The sequence below is a fragment of the Bidens hawaiensis genome, unplaced genomic scaffold (genome assembly GCF_021521415.1).
Source record: "Bidens hawaiensis isolate Kalapana, Puna unplaced genomic scaffold, B.hawaiensis_p1.1 tig00007984_1, whole genome shotgun sequence".
Taxonomy (NCBI): Eukaryota; Viridiplantae; Streptophyta; class Magnoliopsida; order Asterales; family Asteraceae; genus Bidens; species Bidens hawaiensis.
In genome coordinates, this window is record NW_027491558.1 from 729567 (window position 1) to 747184 (window position 17618).

General features: G+C 32.3%; 3 protein-coding genes across 3 annotated transcripts; all 3 read left to right on the forward strand.

Annotated features, from left to right (window-relative positions):
• Positions 1–3803: 3803 nt before the first annotated feature.
• LOC143636536 (E3 ubiquitin-protein ligase AIRP2-like) lies at positions 3804–6529 on the forward strand. The gene is made up of 5 exons (XM_077104107.1): positions 3804–3887; positions 4648–4810; positions 5022–5088; positions 5850–6084; positions 6286–6529. Exons 1-5 carry the CDS (start codon positions 3832–3834, stop codon positions 6494–6496), a joined length of 732 nt encoding a protein of 243 aa, XP_076960222.1. The 5' UTR covers positions 3804–3831; the 3' UTR covers positions 6497–6529.
• Positions 6530–8853: 2324 nt separating this feature from the next.
• Positions 8854–11529, forward strand: LOC143636513 (uncharacterized; the record flags this gene model as incomplete). The annotated part of the gene is made up of 5 exons (XM_077104089.1): positions 8854–9021; positions 9134–9194; positions 9871–9995; positions 10823–10885; positions 11282–11529. Coding segments are annotated over 5 exons (567 nt in total), but the record flags the coding sequence as incomplete, so codon positions are not given.
• Positions 11530–14245: 2716 nt separating this feature from the next.
• On the forward strand, positions 14246–15969 carry LOC143636515 (E3 ubiquitin-protein ligase RSL1-like). Its single transcript, XM_077104090.1, has 3 exons — positions 14246–14823; positions 14931–15021; positions 15871–15969. The coding sequence occupies exons 1-3, from the start codon at positions 14246–14248 to the stop codon at positions 15967–15969; spliced, it is 768 nt and encodes a 255-aa protein (XP_076960205.1).
• The last annotated feature ends 1649 nt before the right edge of the window (positions 15970–17618 follow it).

Consider the following 17618-nt stretch of genomic DNA (forward strand, 5'->3'; position numbering starts at 1 on the left):
TCATAACGTCGAGTTGACTTAGCAAAAACGGGTCATGTTTGAGTCGATTTGACTTAGTTCACGTGTTGACCCGTTTAATCTGTTTATTTTATATGTTCTTAAAAGTGTTTTTCACTATAACATAAATTTAGTTGACTGTTTTTAGAAAAGTTTAAATAATTAAAAGGAAACGGCCATCATTTTTTTATTCTTTTTACAATTTAAACGTAACGGTTTTGTGCGTATCTAATAAAAAAACTCTACACATTGCCTCTCACTCTTTTATGATTTACAACGTACAAGTAAAAACTTAAGGTAAAACTTAACAATACATAAAACAAGATATTTCAATAACTACTTGTTTACAACTAATTTATTCACTTGGTAAAAAAAAATATTAAAATTATAAAATCAAATAAACTAAACTTATTATATCCTTTTTAAACAAAACAGATGGAAATGAAATAATGTAGGTCACTGAAATTAAATCTAGCTGGTTGTTAGGTTTAAGGAAGTGCCAAATGTATTTGAGTTGAAATGAATGGGTATATTGACTTGTTCAATGATACCATTTATTAATTTTGTTACTATAAAAAAGATGGAAATGATTGAGGTTAGGTTTAAAGTTGTGATGAAAATATTGGGACCATCCAACTAATGGCCAAACATAGCAATGTGGGCATCCATTCTATATCCTTACATATTTTAAGTAATAACTTTAAAAGCAACATATTTCAGATTGATTTTAATTACCAATAAATGATACACTTTTGTAAGAAAGCAAGTGAAATACAATTGAGGTGTTTTCCTTTAAATAGTTTTGAGAGTAGTTTAACTTATATAACAAATTTATCCTGTAGATATGTAAAGTTTTTGTTTTTACAAATTGTTGATATTATTATTTGTAATTAAAAAGATCAAAAAATGATTGAGTAAAAAAGTAGGGGTGTTCAAGAAATCTGAAATTCAAAAATAATTAAAATCTGAACCGAAATCGAAGAAAACTTATATGAATTCTTATTCAGATATTCGGTTCGGATATATCTGAAATCCGAGTTACTTGTTTGGATATTTGGAGCGGATTCGGATATAAAATATTAATAATTTAGATTATTTATATATCCGTTTAACCTGAATAAGCATGTAACATGCAACATATTAGAGTATCTTTTGAAGTTTGAACTTTGATTTTGTGTTTAAGGTTAATTTATATTTTCTAGTACGTGTCTAGTGATTCTGAAAATAAGAAAAAATAAACAATGAATTAAAATTTAGGAAAATTTGTTGTTCGGTCAAATCTGATGCGAGTTCAATTCGGATCAGGGCCGGCCCCTGGGGGTGGCAGGGTGGTCGACGGCCACAGTCTCGACACCTCGCTAGGCCCAAATAAAATTTTTTGAAAAAAATTATATGCATTTCTATTAAAAATATGTATATTTAATGTTTAAACATAATTAAATAACCACTAGCTTAGTCTAGTGGCAAATAGGTATTATTGGTTGTGAGTTCTAGCCTCACTTGATACATGTTTAATTCTCTTTATATACAAAAATTTTTTACACAACCTAAATTATAACCAAGTAAGCCCATATAAAAATTAAACTGCTTAAACGCAACAAAATACCTCTTTTACTTTAGGCAATTTTCGTCTCCGGCCCTAAAGTTTTTTGCTTTCTCGGAGCCAACCCTGATTCGGATAGATTCGGATCGGATATGAACATCTCTAATTCGATCTGGATCAGATTTCAGATAGGATTTCAAATATGAGTAATCCGATCTGAATAAACCGAATAACCTGTAATCCGATGAACACCACTAGTGAAAATTGATGGTGAAAGTATTTTCATGATTGATCTTTTAACAGTACTTTAGCATTTTATGAGTTTTTTCCATTTATGTATGGAAGATTATAGTTTGTTTGTTTTTTATTATTCGAGATTTGCTTCTAGTGGGACAATTAGTCTATACCGATGAACCTATATATATACAATACCGGCGTCGCGTGATATTAATATATCTTGTTATATGCTATCGAACACAATTTTTGAAAAAATATTGGTTCAACTTGTCTACACTTAGGGTTCTAAGCTTAAAAAATTGTTGTAATTTCATATAAAAGTTCTAGTATAATGGTTTAATAACAATACCTATTAATAAACCTATGTTATTGGTGTATCAACGTAAACTTTACAAGACAGGTAGTACCATCATCTAATAGTTGTCCTATTTTGACTTTTTTTTTTATTTTAAATAAAAATTTATATTTTTTCCAAAGTAAAGTGTTTTGGTGTAAAAAATTCAAAGAGTGACAGAAGTACTATGCTTTTAGTATGAGTTTTTTTTGTTACTTTATTATAAAAGTTAAAAATCAAAATACTTAAATAAAAAAAGTGGTGGGGTAAGTTATTTCAACCCCATGAATGACATCCTATTCCTTAATTTATTAATAATCTCAACTTGAATTATAATGTTTGCAAACACAAAACAAATACACACAATATATATTTAGCCACGTACTTAGATTTACAAGAAAAAAAATGATTAAAAAAACCACCCAGTTATTCAATTAAGTCTATAATAAAGAGAAGAAAAGCATTTTTAACAAGAAAAAATTATTTTACATTATAATGTATTAAATTAGATTAAAATATAACAAAATATCCATAAAGATTGTAATTTTTTTAAGTACCGTCTTATTTTCTGGAGTTAAATATATCTGCCTGACCAACATAAATACAATTGCCATGATCATGATGATCATCTAAGGATTCTTTGATGCTCCACACGAGTAAAAAAAAGACCCTTATATACAAATTTTTATCTCTAAAGATCGACTATAAATGTAATAACAATAAACAAAATCCTCCTGTGGGCTTAAATTAAGTCAGGCTCTTGGTAACGAATCACCCATATATGTTATAAAACAATTGGAGCTGAAGTTACTTAAAATTAATAAAAATATCCTAATCTCTAACATAACCTCGACAAAAGCGGGCCCTAGATTGCGGGTGAGGCTTGTATCCTCTCCCAAACGAACAATTATACCACGTTTGTTGAAGATTTACACATATATTAAGTAATGAAGCTTAACTCAGGATATAAGGGAGTTGAAAGTCATAGACCTTGTTATGTAGGAGGTCAGACTACATGATATAAAAATTTTCAGACGAAAACACGTAAATATACATACCGAGCCAAAGAGGTGTTTGAGGGTCTCTTAGAAGCTCCCCCTTGTATATATTATTAAATTCCATAATCTTTAAAAATAAAACTCATATCAAAAACACTTTCATGATATTCATAACTATTTTACTGTATTTTTATCCACATTTTATATGGTAATATAATAAAAAAAATTATGCGTTCTTAGATGTCTTGTAAATACCAACCAAAGACATAAAAACATAGATAAAAAAAATGAATAAAAAGACAACCATTTAAAAAAAAATCAACTTTTAACAAACCCACCCAAACCAACAAACACACTCTTATATTTTAATCAAAATCAATACCAAATTTCTATAAGATTCATTAATTACCATCAAGAACTTAACTTACTTTAACTATCCAACTCAAAGCCACCCATTTCAAGAAAGTTACAATAAAAGACAAATCTTCCTCCTCTTTCTCCTCCCACTCTTGTCTTTTCCTTTTATTATTTTCTCTTATTATTTTAGAACAAAGCCAAGACTTCTTTTTATTTTCATTTTCTCAAAAAGAAAAGGTCTAAGCTTTTATTGCTTCTGAGAAAACAAAGACACACAAACACACATACATACATACCTGTGTATATAACTATATACTGTGTGTTTGCATAGGTGAGCATTATTATTATTGAAGAAGAAGAAGAAGATGGATATGGAATCTTTGAAGATTCTTGAGGCTGATATTCAACATGCCAATGCTCTGTAAGCTCTTTTCATTCAACTTTCTTTGATTCTTGAAATGTTTTTTTTTTTTTGGGTTTTGAGTCTTTTTTGGTTTCCAAAAAAGGGTGTTTCTGGTTCTTGAAAATCTTGAAGGTTTTAGTGTAATTCTTGAGTTTTAAGTGTTAAAAAAGCTAGAAGCTTTAAGGGGTTTGAGTTTAAGCTTGTTTATGGCTTTATGCAGCTCATGTATAATTTTTTAACATTACTTTCTCTTGGTAAAAAAGATGTTTTTAACTGTCAAAAATCCCAAAATAAACACCAGGTGATTAAGCTAGGAAGTACTAATTAGGTAGTGTCTTGAAATTGTAGTTAGTTTTCTTATAAAAATTTTAGTTTTAAAAAAATGGGAAAATGACAGTCTATGGCTAAGAAACTTATAAAACTGTAGCAAATATTTTTTTAAGAATTTAGTATAATTATTTTATGAGAAAATCCTGAAAGTAGCGATTTTTCGGTCGATTATGATTTATGGCTAAACACTACCCATGTGTAACCAATTTGTTTTTAGCTTTAAAAAACTAGTTATGTAAACTTGGAAATATATATTCATGTGTTTGGACTATAATTTCTACAAACCTAAATGTATGCTTTTAAGTTTTATCAAGTTATGATTTAATTAATATAAGCTTCCTTATGTCTCCTATGCTGATTTTGGCATTAAAGAAATATATATTAAAAATATCATTTTTAAATTTTGTTTTATTTAATTTTTGTGTTAATCAAATCTTTGTATTTGCAGGGCAGCTGCAATTCCTAGAGCTAAAGATGGTGCAAGATTCCAAATGAAACTAGTTTACAATGAATTAGCACCGCTCGTTATGTTCTTGCTTCAATGGATCGATTCCTCTTGCACTTGCTTGTTGCCTCGATACCTCAATCTTGTTCATGTTCTTGTCTACAAGGTTTGTTCTCCATAACTTCCGAATTCAAATTCGTTTATACGTTTCAACAATTTGTAAACTTGAGTTGCAAAGGTTTAGGTTTGAATCCAGCTTCCACTGGTTTTCTGCCTTTAACCCTCTTTAGCAGGGTATTGGTGGGCCCGTGAATTTTCTAGTAACAGGTTCTCACGGTTACAAAAAAATATCATCATACGAAAATCTTGTGTTGTAGGTATACACGGATGGAAGACCGAAGATTTCTAGACATGGAAGGAAGGCAACAATAAGTGAATTTTACGGTTTGTTATTACATATTTACTACACTTAATGCATTATTTATCCGTTATACTTAGTATTTCATGTTTAAGTAGAGGTGACGGTTTTGACCCGTTTACATGCGTGAGCCGGCCAAAATGTATTTTTACTGCATGAAAAATTCTAAATAGTTTTATTAAAAATCCAAAAAATCATTTTAGTAAGAGTGTTTTGTAAACATATTTATAGCATTAATTTTTGCTATTCCTTTTAGAAAAGACAAAAAAAAGTGATTTCGGGTTAACCCAACCCGATTTGGCCCGTACTGAAAATTTACCTTGACGCGCCTATTTTTACCGACTCTCCTTTCAAAAGAAAATATATCTTAAAAAAATTGATATTTACTATGGTTTGGAATATTTTTGCTGAAAATGTCAAAAAGTTTCATTTTTTTTAACGCATACAGCCTCCTAAAGAGTTTTATTAAATATTCAGATTATTATTTTGATGATAGGTTTTGTAAACATTTTTGGAGCATTAATTTTTTTTATTCCTTCTAAAATAGACAAAAAGAGTGTTTTCGGGTCTACCCGACTCGACATGATATGTACTTGATATTTACCAACTCTTCTTTTAGAAAAACTAATATACCTTTAAAAATTTGATAACTAACACTCCTTTTATAAATTCCTTAGTTTTCAAGTGATTACCATTTAAATATTTTTGATGAAAAAGACAAAAAAAAATTCATTTTTTTTAATATATATTTTTTTTTCTGATGAAGACTGATATAACATATATGCAGCTGTTATTTTGCCATCTTTGAAAAGACTACACCTTGACTTGGTGGAGCATGAATATCCCATGTTTGGCGGTTCACAAGAAGCAAGATCAAGTACAAATAAACCAGAAAACAAAATTGGTTTAAAAAATCTCGATTTAGAAAGAGAAAACGAATGTGGGATTTGCTTAGAATCGTGTACGAAGATCGTTTTGCCTAGTTGCTGTCACGCGATGTGCATCAACTGCTATCGAGACTGGTATGTCACTAACATTTGAAAACTAGTACATTAATAAACGTGACAAAATGGTCAATATTGGGTCAAAACATTTTATTTTTTTATAGAATTAAACGGGTCGGGTTGTGTTGATCCGAAACACTTTTTTGTTCACATTAATAATATTATGTCAATAATAATTTTCAATAAAGTTACTAACATGTTATTTATTTATGTTTTTAGGAAGACAAGATCGTCATCTTGCCCGTTTTGTAGAGGTAACATAAAAAGAGTAAAATCGCGGGATTTATGGGTTTTGACATGTGACGAGGAAGTCGTGGATGCTGATCGGGTTGTTGACGAGGATTTGTTCCGTTTCTATCTATACATTAATAATCTCCCAAAAGATCACTCTGATGTGGTTTTCTTTATGTATTATGAATATTTAATGTAATGTAACGGGTATTCGGCTTAGAAAATGTACGAGGAACAAGGAACACGAGGACCCTAAAATTGTATATAGAGTCTAATTATATGGAATTTTATGTTAACATGATTCGGGTTACGTTAAAATCGGTCTTTTTGTGATCTAAGGATTGTTTATTACGTTACTATAGGATTTTTATTATTTTACACATAAGCAGTCCACGTCATAGAAAAACTAATGGGGTTAAATTTCAGTTACCATGAGATCACTGGGGGAAAATATGTTCAAAGTTAGAACACTTTGTAAACATTCCCGAGCTCTTTAAATCAAAGTTGAGATTATTAAAATCCAATTTTTCTTTTATATTAAATCTGATTTATCACATTTTGCTACAATAATAACTTGCTTGTTTTGTTTGAGTGTATTTGGGTTATAAAGTGGGTGGAATCATTGGGCCAGCATCTGGGCTGAAAGTCCATTGTTAACAGTGCCTATCAAATCACCAATTTAGCATATATTCAATTTTATTCTTAGAGGTGTATAAAACCGGTTTTAAATCCAACCGAACCGGTTTGGTCAATGACTGGTCAGAAGCAAGATAGGCCGGCCTGGTCACGTCGGTTTGGTCCGGTTTATAAACCGGTTTAACCGGTTTTTTTTAAACTGGTTTGGTTTTAAAACCGGTTTGGTAGATCTTAAGGGGAACCGGTCCTGAAACTGACGGTTTGGGTCGGTTTGGGTGAAACTGACTTTAAACCCAAACCGATTCGGTTCGGTTCGCCTAAAACCGGTCCCAAATCGGTTTTTTTGTACACCTCTGTTTATACTTACTATAAAACTAATAAAAACCAGTAATTAGAATACTACTTTAACTGGTTTCCAATTATAACTTTTAAACATGCTGAGTTATAGTATACCGTAGGTTAGGAAGGTATCGACAAATGTATGAGTTTTCCATTCTTACTATGTGTACCCGAGTCTAATCTAATGATGTGAAATAAGAATTGGAAGAAAGCCAGAAAAAAGTTTTGTTCCCGCATTTTTTTCATAAAATAAAAAAAGAAAAAGTAAATAAAATAAAGAAAAATGATACTTTCCAACTTGAGGTGAGAGAGAGAGTAAGAGAAAAGAGTCTAATTATTTGAAAAAGAAGATTTGTATTTTTTTATTACTTTTTTTGAAAAATAAAAAAAAAACACAAGCAAAGGTTCATTTTATTTTATTTTATTTTATTTTGTTTGTAAGAAAGAAGCAATTGGGTGTATTTACAACCAAAGTACCATCTTCTCCCTATCTGCACCTGCACTTATCTCTTTCATTCCACTTTTATTTTATTAATTCATTGCTGTATGTATTTCTTTTTATTTCCATAAACAAACACCCAAATTTTGATCTGCTGACTGGTGTCTTTGCATATTGAATTTATTTGACATGACACCAAAAACTAGGGGCTCGTTTAACTTATAGAGTGCTCGAGTAGTTAGTTTTTGAAGCTCGAGCAGCATTTTGTTGTTTTTATCATATATTTTATATATAATAATAATTAGTATTAAATAAATATATATCAATTATCAAATATATTAAATAAAAATTAAATTAGCAACAGGCTCGCAAGCCAGCTCCTGCTCAGGATAATTCAATAAACAAGCCTGTTTTTAGGCTTGGGTTCGTCGGCCCAATTCGAGGGTTTTTTTTTTTTTTTATGCGAGCCGATCTCTGGTTGGCTCATTTACACCCCTAAGAAAAGCACAGAACTTTTTGTGTGTGTGTATGGTTTCAGAGATAGATGTAGAATACTAGTGGAATCTCTATATTGGATGTTAACCAAATCACGAATTTTATCGACCATGAACTGTGTTTAGACCGACCCATTTGCACAAAACCGGTTTGAAACTAGAACTGGTTGAAAGGCTAGCAAAATATATGCAAATGCTTTAGTACTATTAAACCACTTGATCCAAAAAGTTTTGATTTTAATTTCAACAAAATATAATATAATGATTAAAGTTATTGATACTAAAGAGTGATCAGATGTATTGATGTAATAAACCATTGTGCAAATTGTTGTAAATTTGAATAACTTTTCGTGCTTTTATTGGGTAGGAGGTATGAACGCGCATACTTTCAAAATGTTCGACCAAGATTATTGTTTATGGTATGTTTTCATACATTATGCTCCTTATGTTAGTGAAAACTGCAATGTTTAACTATATATGTAATATGTTTGTCTGTGTGTTTGACTACAAATAAAATGTATGTAGTGTAATATTATAACGAAAAAAAATTCAATTTTGCAGCGATTTCATGCCGACACTCGGATATACGCAAGCAAAAGTGCACCAAAAAGGTTGAAGAAATCAAAAGAATTACAAAAAGTTGCTGAAAGTTCACTGGATGAACAAAATGGAAGTTCGGACAAATCCTCATCAACTGATTCAGTTAATAATTTGGAGTCACGGGCTTCGGTTGCTGTTGCTCCTAGAAGTTCTGTTATACAAGCTTGCACCTTGACTTCTGGTTTCATAGCTTTCGTGGGAGTAGTTATTCGACAGGTGAGATATTGATTCGCACTGCTTTTAGCAGCATCATGCATATTATTACGTTGTGAAGAGTTGAGGAATAAGTTTTTTAAAAAATATGAAAATATGTTGTTGCCTTTTGCAGGGTTCTCATCTGGCATCATTACAAGGATGGCCTATAGCTGATTGCTCTTCTGAGATATCATGTAAAGTTTCTAAATTTCATTATATTTACATGTTTAGATTGTAGAATTTCAAGAAACTTTCGGGCAAATGTGAAAAATCCTTTCGGGCTTTCATTGAATTTATGTATCCGTCCGTACGCTTTACTTTTGCACGATTGCGTTCCTAAACTTACGATAATCAACGAAAAGGTCGTTTTTATGAAACGTTAAACCTTAATATGCAAAAAAGGAAGGTCTATTTTTCATGATTAAATCCCTTAAATTTAAAACTTGTAAGATAAACTCTTTGGATTCTATATTCAACATAAAAAATAGTTTTTTTCTGAAAAAGAACGAAAAGATCAATTTTTGTGTGATTAAATCCTTAGGGATCTAATCGTGCAAAGTAATAGTCTTATAGTCCACATTTTCAGCAATTGTACCCTGATTTTTATAAGTTAAGGGGCTTAATTATGCAAAAATGATGACGTAATTGTTAGAAATAAGCCCATGAATTTTTCGTTGAGTTTGTACACGTTATGGGATTTATTAACAGTAAACTAAAGTCCAGGGACTTTATTTGCAAATTCGGCAAAAGTTCATATGATCTTTGAATATGGGTCCCGTTTACGTTTGAAACAGAAACGGGACCACAAAACAGAATGTATAAAAAATAAAAATACAAACTTATTAATCAAAAGCACTTTTGTGATTACAGTTAATTTTGAGATTTGGCATCTGCAACTGATAGTGGGATTAGTCGTACTCATATCGTCTTCTCGGTTATTATTACTGAAAACATGGTCTGATTTTGCTGAGTCTAGTGAGGCATCCAATCAACAGGTTCTTTGTAAACCATGACTCTGATATTATAAGTGGCAAAATGGACGGGTTGGGTGATAGGTTAAGATTGAGTAATACTTTTAACGGGTCAAAACAGTTTGGGTTGACCGTTGACCCGAAATGCTTTTTGTCCAAAGTTCTATAAAATTTTGTACAAATAATTTGGCGAAAGCTGCGTTTTCGTCCCTGTGGTTTGTTCAAATTTGCCATTTCAGTCCAAAAGTTTAAAATTTGCGATTTTCGTCCCTAAGGTTTCATTTTTATTGCAATTTTCGTCCTTTTTGTTAACATATTTTCGGCTGAAATAGAATATTTTAACAAACCACAGGGACGAAAATCGCAATGAAAACGAAACCTTATGGACAAAAATTGCAATGTAAATGAAACCTTAGGTACAAAAATAGCACATTTTAAACTTTTGGACAGAAAATGCAAATTTAAACAAACCACCGGGACAAAAACTATAGTTTTCGACTTCTCTCAAAAATTTGTGTATCATACTAAATTCAATATTTTAATATTAATAAATTTGTAAATAAAAGGTTTTAGAAGGTTTTATGAATTAAAAGTGGGGCAATTGTTGAAAAAACTTCTTTGAATTTGCCTAGGGGTCCTTGGACTTCATTTTTGCATGATTAACCCCCCTAGACTTTTGAAACGAAACTTAAAGAGGTCTTTTTACATGAAGTTAAGGAGTTTAATAACGCAAAAGAATGACCTTTTCGTTAAAAATAAAGTCTTAACTTTACCATTAAGTTTTGTAAGTTAAGATAGAACATGACCCGAATCGAGCTATCCATAATTGATTTTGTTGTATATTTATGCAGGTCTTAACATCGCTTGAGCCGCTGGATTATGCAATTGTGGCATTTCTTCCCGGCATTAGTGAGGTTAGAGTAGAGAAAGTTGGATTTTATTCGTTTACATCATTTAACTCCATGCATTATATTGTGGGGCCCGTTCCGATTCTTCTACTCTTAACTTAGTGGGACCCACACACAAATCTTTATTTCTCTTTGTATTATGGGTATGTTTGGCACGTAGCTTAAAGATCTTAAACTTTTGATAAAAAAAAGCTCTCGGAAAATTACCCAAATACCCTTTCACGATAATCATGTACCTAGCATAATATCCGTGTTTCATATTTTTGTGTCATTTTGCATTTATAAGTAATACAACTACTTTTACAAACACTTCTATACAACTGACTAAAAGCTACACCTAATTTTGCCAAATGTACCCTTTGTAAAAAAATTTTTGAAAATAAAATATTTTCGTGCGTATAGGAACTCCTTTTTCGTGGTGCATTGCTTCCGCTATTTGGAACCAACTTGATAAGCGCTAGCGCAGTTGCTGCCTTATTTGGGATTTTACATTTAGGAAGCGGTCGCAAGTTCTCCTTTGCAATCTGGTATGAACTCTTTTTTTCTTTTTAGTAAATTACACTTTTGGCTATAGGTAAAATGACCAAAATGCCCTCAAACTGGTATGGCTTAAACAAACTTTGCAATTATTTCCACTTGATGTGATGAACTTTTTTGTAATGTTTTTAGGTAACTTCTAATTTTAGTTTCTGAACATATCAGCTTCTATTTTCTATTTATTGAAGGTAACCAGCTTTTAAAATATATTTATAGAAAAGTCAAAAGTGTCGGTGGGTCAACAGTCAACACGAACCGACCCGTGTTAAAATGTGTTGTTTAACGTTACTATATTATCGCGGGGCGACTTTCGTTGGATTTGCTTATGGTTATGCAACAATCTTATCATCTAGCCTTCTTGTGCCTATGGCTTCTCATGGAATTAATAATTTGATAGGAGGTATTATATGGCGCATTACGCACCCCAACTACGAAAAAACAGATGTGCAATGAATGTAAATGTATGAGAAATTTACAAATTGTAATATTACTTGTCTGTATGTTCTTTAGAATTCAATGAAATTGGAATCTGAATTTTATTCCGCCCGGCCTTATTTCCCATCACCATGGCTGTTTCCGAGAATCCCTGAAAATCCAGGGCCCTGGGTGACTATAAAATATGGGCCCCTAAAATATATTTAAAAAAAAATAAATAAATAAATAAACAAATACTAAATGTTTTGGAATGGTGCACGAGGTGTACACATTCTTACTCTGTATTTACACAAAAGTCTGTTTTCTGACTTCAACTCGTGACCTTTTGGTCATTTGACAACAATCTTACAGTTGCTCCTAGGTTCACCCCAAATTCATTAATTTATAAACTTTTTGGGTATATACTGAAACTAGTTTAAAGATCGTTAAAACAACCGTCTGTCTATAACCAAATATGATTTCTTTTTATAGGCAGTCATATTGAAACTATGTTATAACCAAATCGAATGCATATGAAGTAAATCATAGCAATAGTCGTTCTATAACCCAATCTATCGAAATTTGAGGAGCCCGGTGTGTCATAGTATGAGGTGGTGGATCGTGCAGCTATGGTGCCCGGCTTCCACATGGTTGTCAAGAATAGGAGGTGGTTATAAACTTTATTTAAAACCGAGCTTTCACAACACGATACCTATTAGACCATGGTGGCATTATCTATATATAGTAAGATGAATGTTGGTGCCGCAAGGCCCTGATTGGGCCAAGTGGCACCACATTCATCCAACTATTTCCTTTTGTTTTTTTATAAGTTTTAGTACCGTAACCAACGTAACGGTAACCGTCTGAACATAAATTTTTTTTGTTCTAACCGACCCAATTCGTTACTCTCATTGTTTCAATGCCTGGGACTGATAATGCTAGGGTTTGAACAACGTCCGAGCTTAGTGATCGCACCACCCCATTGGTCCACCTAAATTTTTATGTATTTTCGCATTAGTTCCGGTATCGTGACGAATGTAACCGAATGATTTTTTTTGTTTTGTTTTAGTTCCGGTACCGTAACGAGCATGACGTAAACCTACCAAATTCCGATAGAATCACAGCCTCAACGACCGCGATCGACGACATTTGGGTTTTATCAACACCTGATTTTAACGACCGACGCACCCCATTGGTCCACCTCAACTTTTATTTTGTATTTTGTTTTAGTTTTGGTACTGTAATAAGCACAACCGATACCGTAACAGACGTGATGAAAATTGACCGAATTCACGTAGACTCACCGCTTCAATGTCCAAGACCGACAACGTCTGGGTTGTAACAACGTTGCATATACTGTAACGAACATAACCGACATTGACAGAATTCGTGTCGACTCACCGTCGGGTTTTACCAACGTCCAGGCACCAGCAACCGGGTTTTGCCGCTACTTATTTTTTGTTTTTTATTTTAATCATGTTGGTTTAGTTCCAATACATAACGAACGTAGCAACTATCGACCTAATTCGCGTTGACTCTCCGTTACCACCTTTGGATTTTATTGACTGATTTCCCCGCGTAACGCGCGGGTAATTTACTAGTTAGTTTAGTTTAGAGACTAGACATGTAATTTAGGTAGCGTTTTGGTAGAAGGAAATGAGAGGTGGAATGGAATTTAGGTAGCCTTGGGTGAGCCATTCCATAATGAATGAAATTTCTTCCAAATATAGGATTATCATTTTTTAATTAGCAGGTGTTTTTTTTTTCTATTACTTCAAAAAATAGAATCAACAATACCATAACCAATAATAATAATAATAATAATAATAATAATAATAAAATATTATGATTATTATTATATTATCATATTGTTATATTATTGTTAGCCCTGCTTGCGGTGCGCACATATGATATATATATGTGTGAACCCTCGGGTGGGCAAAAGTGAAATTGCACTAATTTTGACGTTATTTTACTAATCTCGTGAAAATAACGTTAAAAGTGACGGACGGTTAATCAGGCATCATGTAGTGGCGTTGATAGCTGAAAGATAAGGGTACATGCACCGATCAGCTGTGAGTGCTATGTGCCTTATGTCCAAGGCTTGATGCAAAACTACTATCGAGCCGGGGGTCTCACCGGAAGCAGCCTCTCTATCCCTATGGGGTAGAGGTAAGGCTGCCTACATCTTACCCTCCTCAGACCCTATCATAGCTTTGCTATTGGTGGGATATACTGAGTACGATGATGATGATGATGATGATTGTTATATTATTGTTATTAATTTTATTATATTATTATTATTTTTTTATTATAATATAACAATTATTATATTAGAGTTATTATCGTATTATCAAATTACTATTAATATCATCTACCATATACTTAATTTTCATAACAAATTCGTTTGATACCATGAGGAATCAAAATCCATACTCTCATCAGCACGAAGAAGAAGAAACATTCACAAGTGATATTTGCATCAAACCGGTTCCTCTCACCGACAAGTTCATAAACAACTATCAATGTGTTCACCCTTTTTGCACCGATTGCATGATCAAATACATCCAAGTGAAACTCGAAAACAATGTGTCCAAAATAAAATGTCCCGCTACAACATGCAAACATTCTCTTGAACCTTTATCATGCCGTCCCAAAATCACACACCAATTGTTTAAAAAATGGTGTGACGTGTTATGTAACTCGATAGTTTTAGAGGTTAACAGGGTTTACTGCCCAAACCGAGAGTGCTCAGAGTTGATTTTGAATGAGTGTGGTGATAGGAATTTGAAGAGACGCGTGTGTCCTAATTGCAAGAAACCTTTTTGTTACATGTGTAAAGTTCCATGGCACGTTGGTTCGATTTGTGAGGGGAACATGGACGAAAACGAAGTTGCGTTTGATGTTCTTTGCACGACAAATAATTGGAGGATGTGTCCTAAGTGTGGACATTGTGTAGAACATATTGGTGGTTGCAACATTATTCATTGCAGGTTTGTTCTCCTTCCTTCCTACATTTAATTTTAATTTTCTAAAATTTTAATCATTAATTTAGTTATATTATTGATTATTAAATTTAATTATTATCTACAATGTGTAGATGTGGATGTTATTTTTGCTACAAGTGCAGAAAAGAGTCAAGAAACATGTGTGTCAATCATGGGCAGCAAGAACCAAAAATATTCATGATTGTAAGTCTTTTAAGTGTTGCACTATGTATATTAGGACTAATCTATGGTTGGTAATCAAATATTTGTGCAATCCGTTTGACATCACATTTCGTTACCAAGTCGACGTGTTAAGATTTTGTTGGGAGCATATTTTGTGATGGAAAGTGTAAGATTTTGTTATGTGTTTTGAGTTTCAAATGCTCTTGGTGGTTATATACTTCCTACAACCACTAGATGATTAGATCAAGAGTCCAAATCATATTATAACTCATGTTGGCAAATATAACACCAAAACTTAGAGGAAATTATATCAAGAATGGGCGTATATTGTTGTTAAAATAGACGTGAGTGAATTACATATGATTTCAGTAAGTGCTAAATCTGTAAGGTGTGTATTCTGATATGAAACATATTTTAGAACATAAATAACATAACACCAAATTACAAAAATGATAAAATGGCAAGAGTTCAAATAGAATTGCATGATCCAAAAATCAAAATATGATGGATACCAAACCTATTCATCAAATATTAAACCTTTTTTTTAATATAAGTCTTTTATTGAAGGTAATGTAAGTAAAATTGAACTAAGGTGTTGTAATTTGCAATTGATTACAACGGGTCATGCATAGTAATGTTATGACTCCAAGATCAGCAAATGTAGTTGTTAAAAGATTGAGTTTTGCGATTCAAAGAGGGGTAGCGGCGCAGCTTGTTGTCCGCTTGCCTTCTGTTTCGATGTAATTTAATTTTTAATAGAAATTACATTTGTTTTGAAAAAAAAAATAGAAATTGGATTAAATAGTAGTAATCAAAAGCCTTCTTTCAGTTTCTGGCCACTTTGACTTGTAAGAGTCAAATGACTTATAGTTCAGTTTCCAAATTGGTAAGAGCAACATAGAATCCGAAGATAAGATTGACAGTGCATTAAGTGCATTAAGCTGTAAAAAGCTGTTGCAAACAGAATAAGTTGATCTAAATTTGTTCCTAGGGGAGCTTTTAACATAAGTGAAGCTCGGGCTTGAGCTCGCTTACAATTGAAACCATTTCACCATTTGCATCTGACAATCTATACTAAATTACTAATCCATTGACCTTGAAAAGCCAACATCAAAGCTACGGAGAGTTTCGTGTAAATTTGCATATTGCAAAGTGCATCCAGGGGCATTTCGAGTGTTATCGAATTAACCTGCTGCTGCCATAGCCATTCTAACTAACTCATGTATTGGTAGTATCATTACTTTTTTTCTAGTAGAAAGGTAGAATAAGAGCAATTGCAATAATATAATAACAATACGTATAATTACACTAAAAAACACTACATTTCTCTTTCGTGTTTAATTAAATAATATTTTTTTATACCTTTATCATTACAATTTCTCTCACATCTACTCACAACCAATATCAACAAATATTAAAAAAGGCAAAAACAAAGTTTTTCCAAATTTACATTCAGGATTCTTTAGCATTCGATGGATAGACCGACAATCTTGAAGTTTCGTCACCTTGTTCGATTATGCGTTTGCACACTTCATTTTCTGTTCCACTGGTTTGTATGCGTGTTCGTTTTTCTTTTGAATATATTATTTTTTGACCAGTTAACATGCTAATTTCTGCAATATGAAGAAACATCACTCAGTTCACATAAACAATTTATTTAGCAAGAGTGGTTTTTCCATCTACATGACAACAAAGATATGTTGGAGGAAGGGCAAATCAGTAATTTCCCACGTGACTTGTGAAGACGCCTGGTAGCAGCATCCAGTGTGGTTTTTTGATCCCTTTTCATTTCATATATTCGACGGTTTGGTATAGGTTAACTTAAATGAAAATTTCGGAAAAGTTTGTAACATAATGAGTCTTACTTGATGGAGTCTGAAGTCAGCCTTTCCATAGAAACACGGGGGTCATTTTCGTCATTATGTGATTACTACAGACGCGTGTTTTCGTCATGTTCTTCAGGGGAGCGATCCTCTACATCAGCAGTGTCACTACCTGAACTGTCACTAGATGATTTATGTACACTTGCTTCTTCACATCTACTAAACATACGGGAAAGTTAAATTAAATTGCTAACTGTGAGAATCAAGTAGAGTAATTATATTTACAAGTAGTGTGGTTACACCATGCTGTAATAATTACTGTATATATAATTATACTACTTGATTCTCACAGTTAGCACGGTAATTTAATTTGTATTTGATCTAAACCCATTAAACATATATATATATGTCACTTAAACAAAAAAATTGGTAAAATAATGTTTTTTCTAAAAAAAAAAGTTAGCTATAAAAGAAACGAGTCAAGTCAATGAGATTACCTTTAAAAAGGCGATAAATGGTTGAAAAAGGTCCCTTTGCAATCCGCCTTCATAAAGAGTGTCGGGTGCAATAAACAATAATGCCATTCACAAACACAAAAATATCTATACCTCCATCACAAACACAAAAATAAACCGTTCAATAAACAATAATGCCATTCAACCCTAGTAAATTTTTATGATAGAACTTAAAAGAATAGGGAAGAAAACCTCGCCCACCAACTAAAAAGAGCGATTGAGAGTTGATTTTAGGTTCAATAGTTATGAACGTACATTTGTAAAAGCACCACTCTGCGAC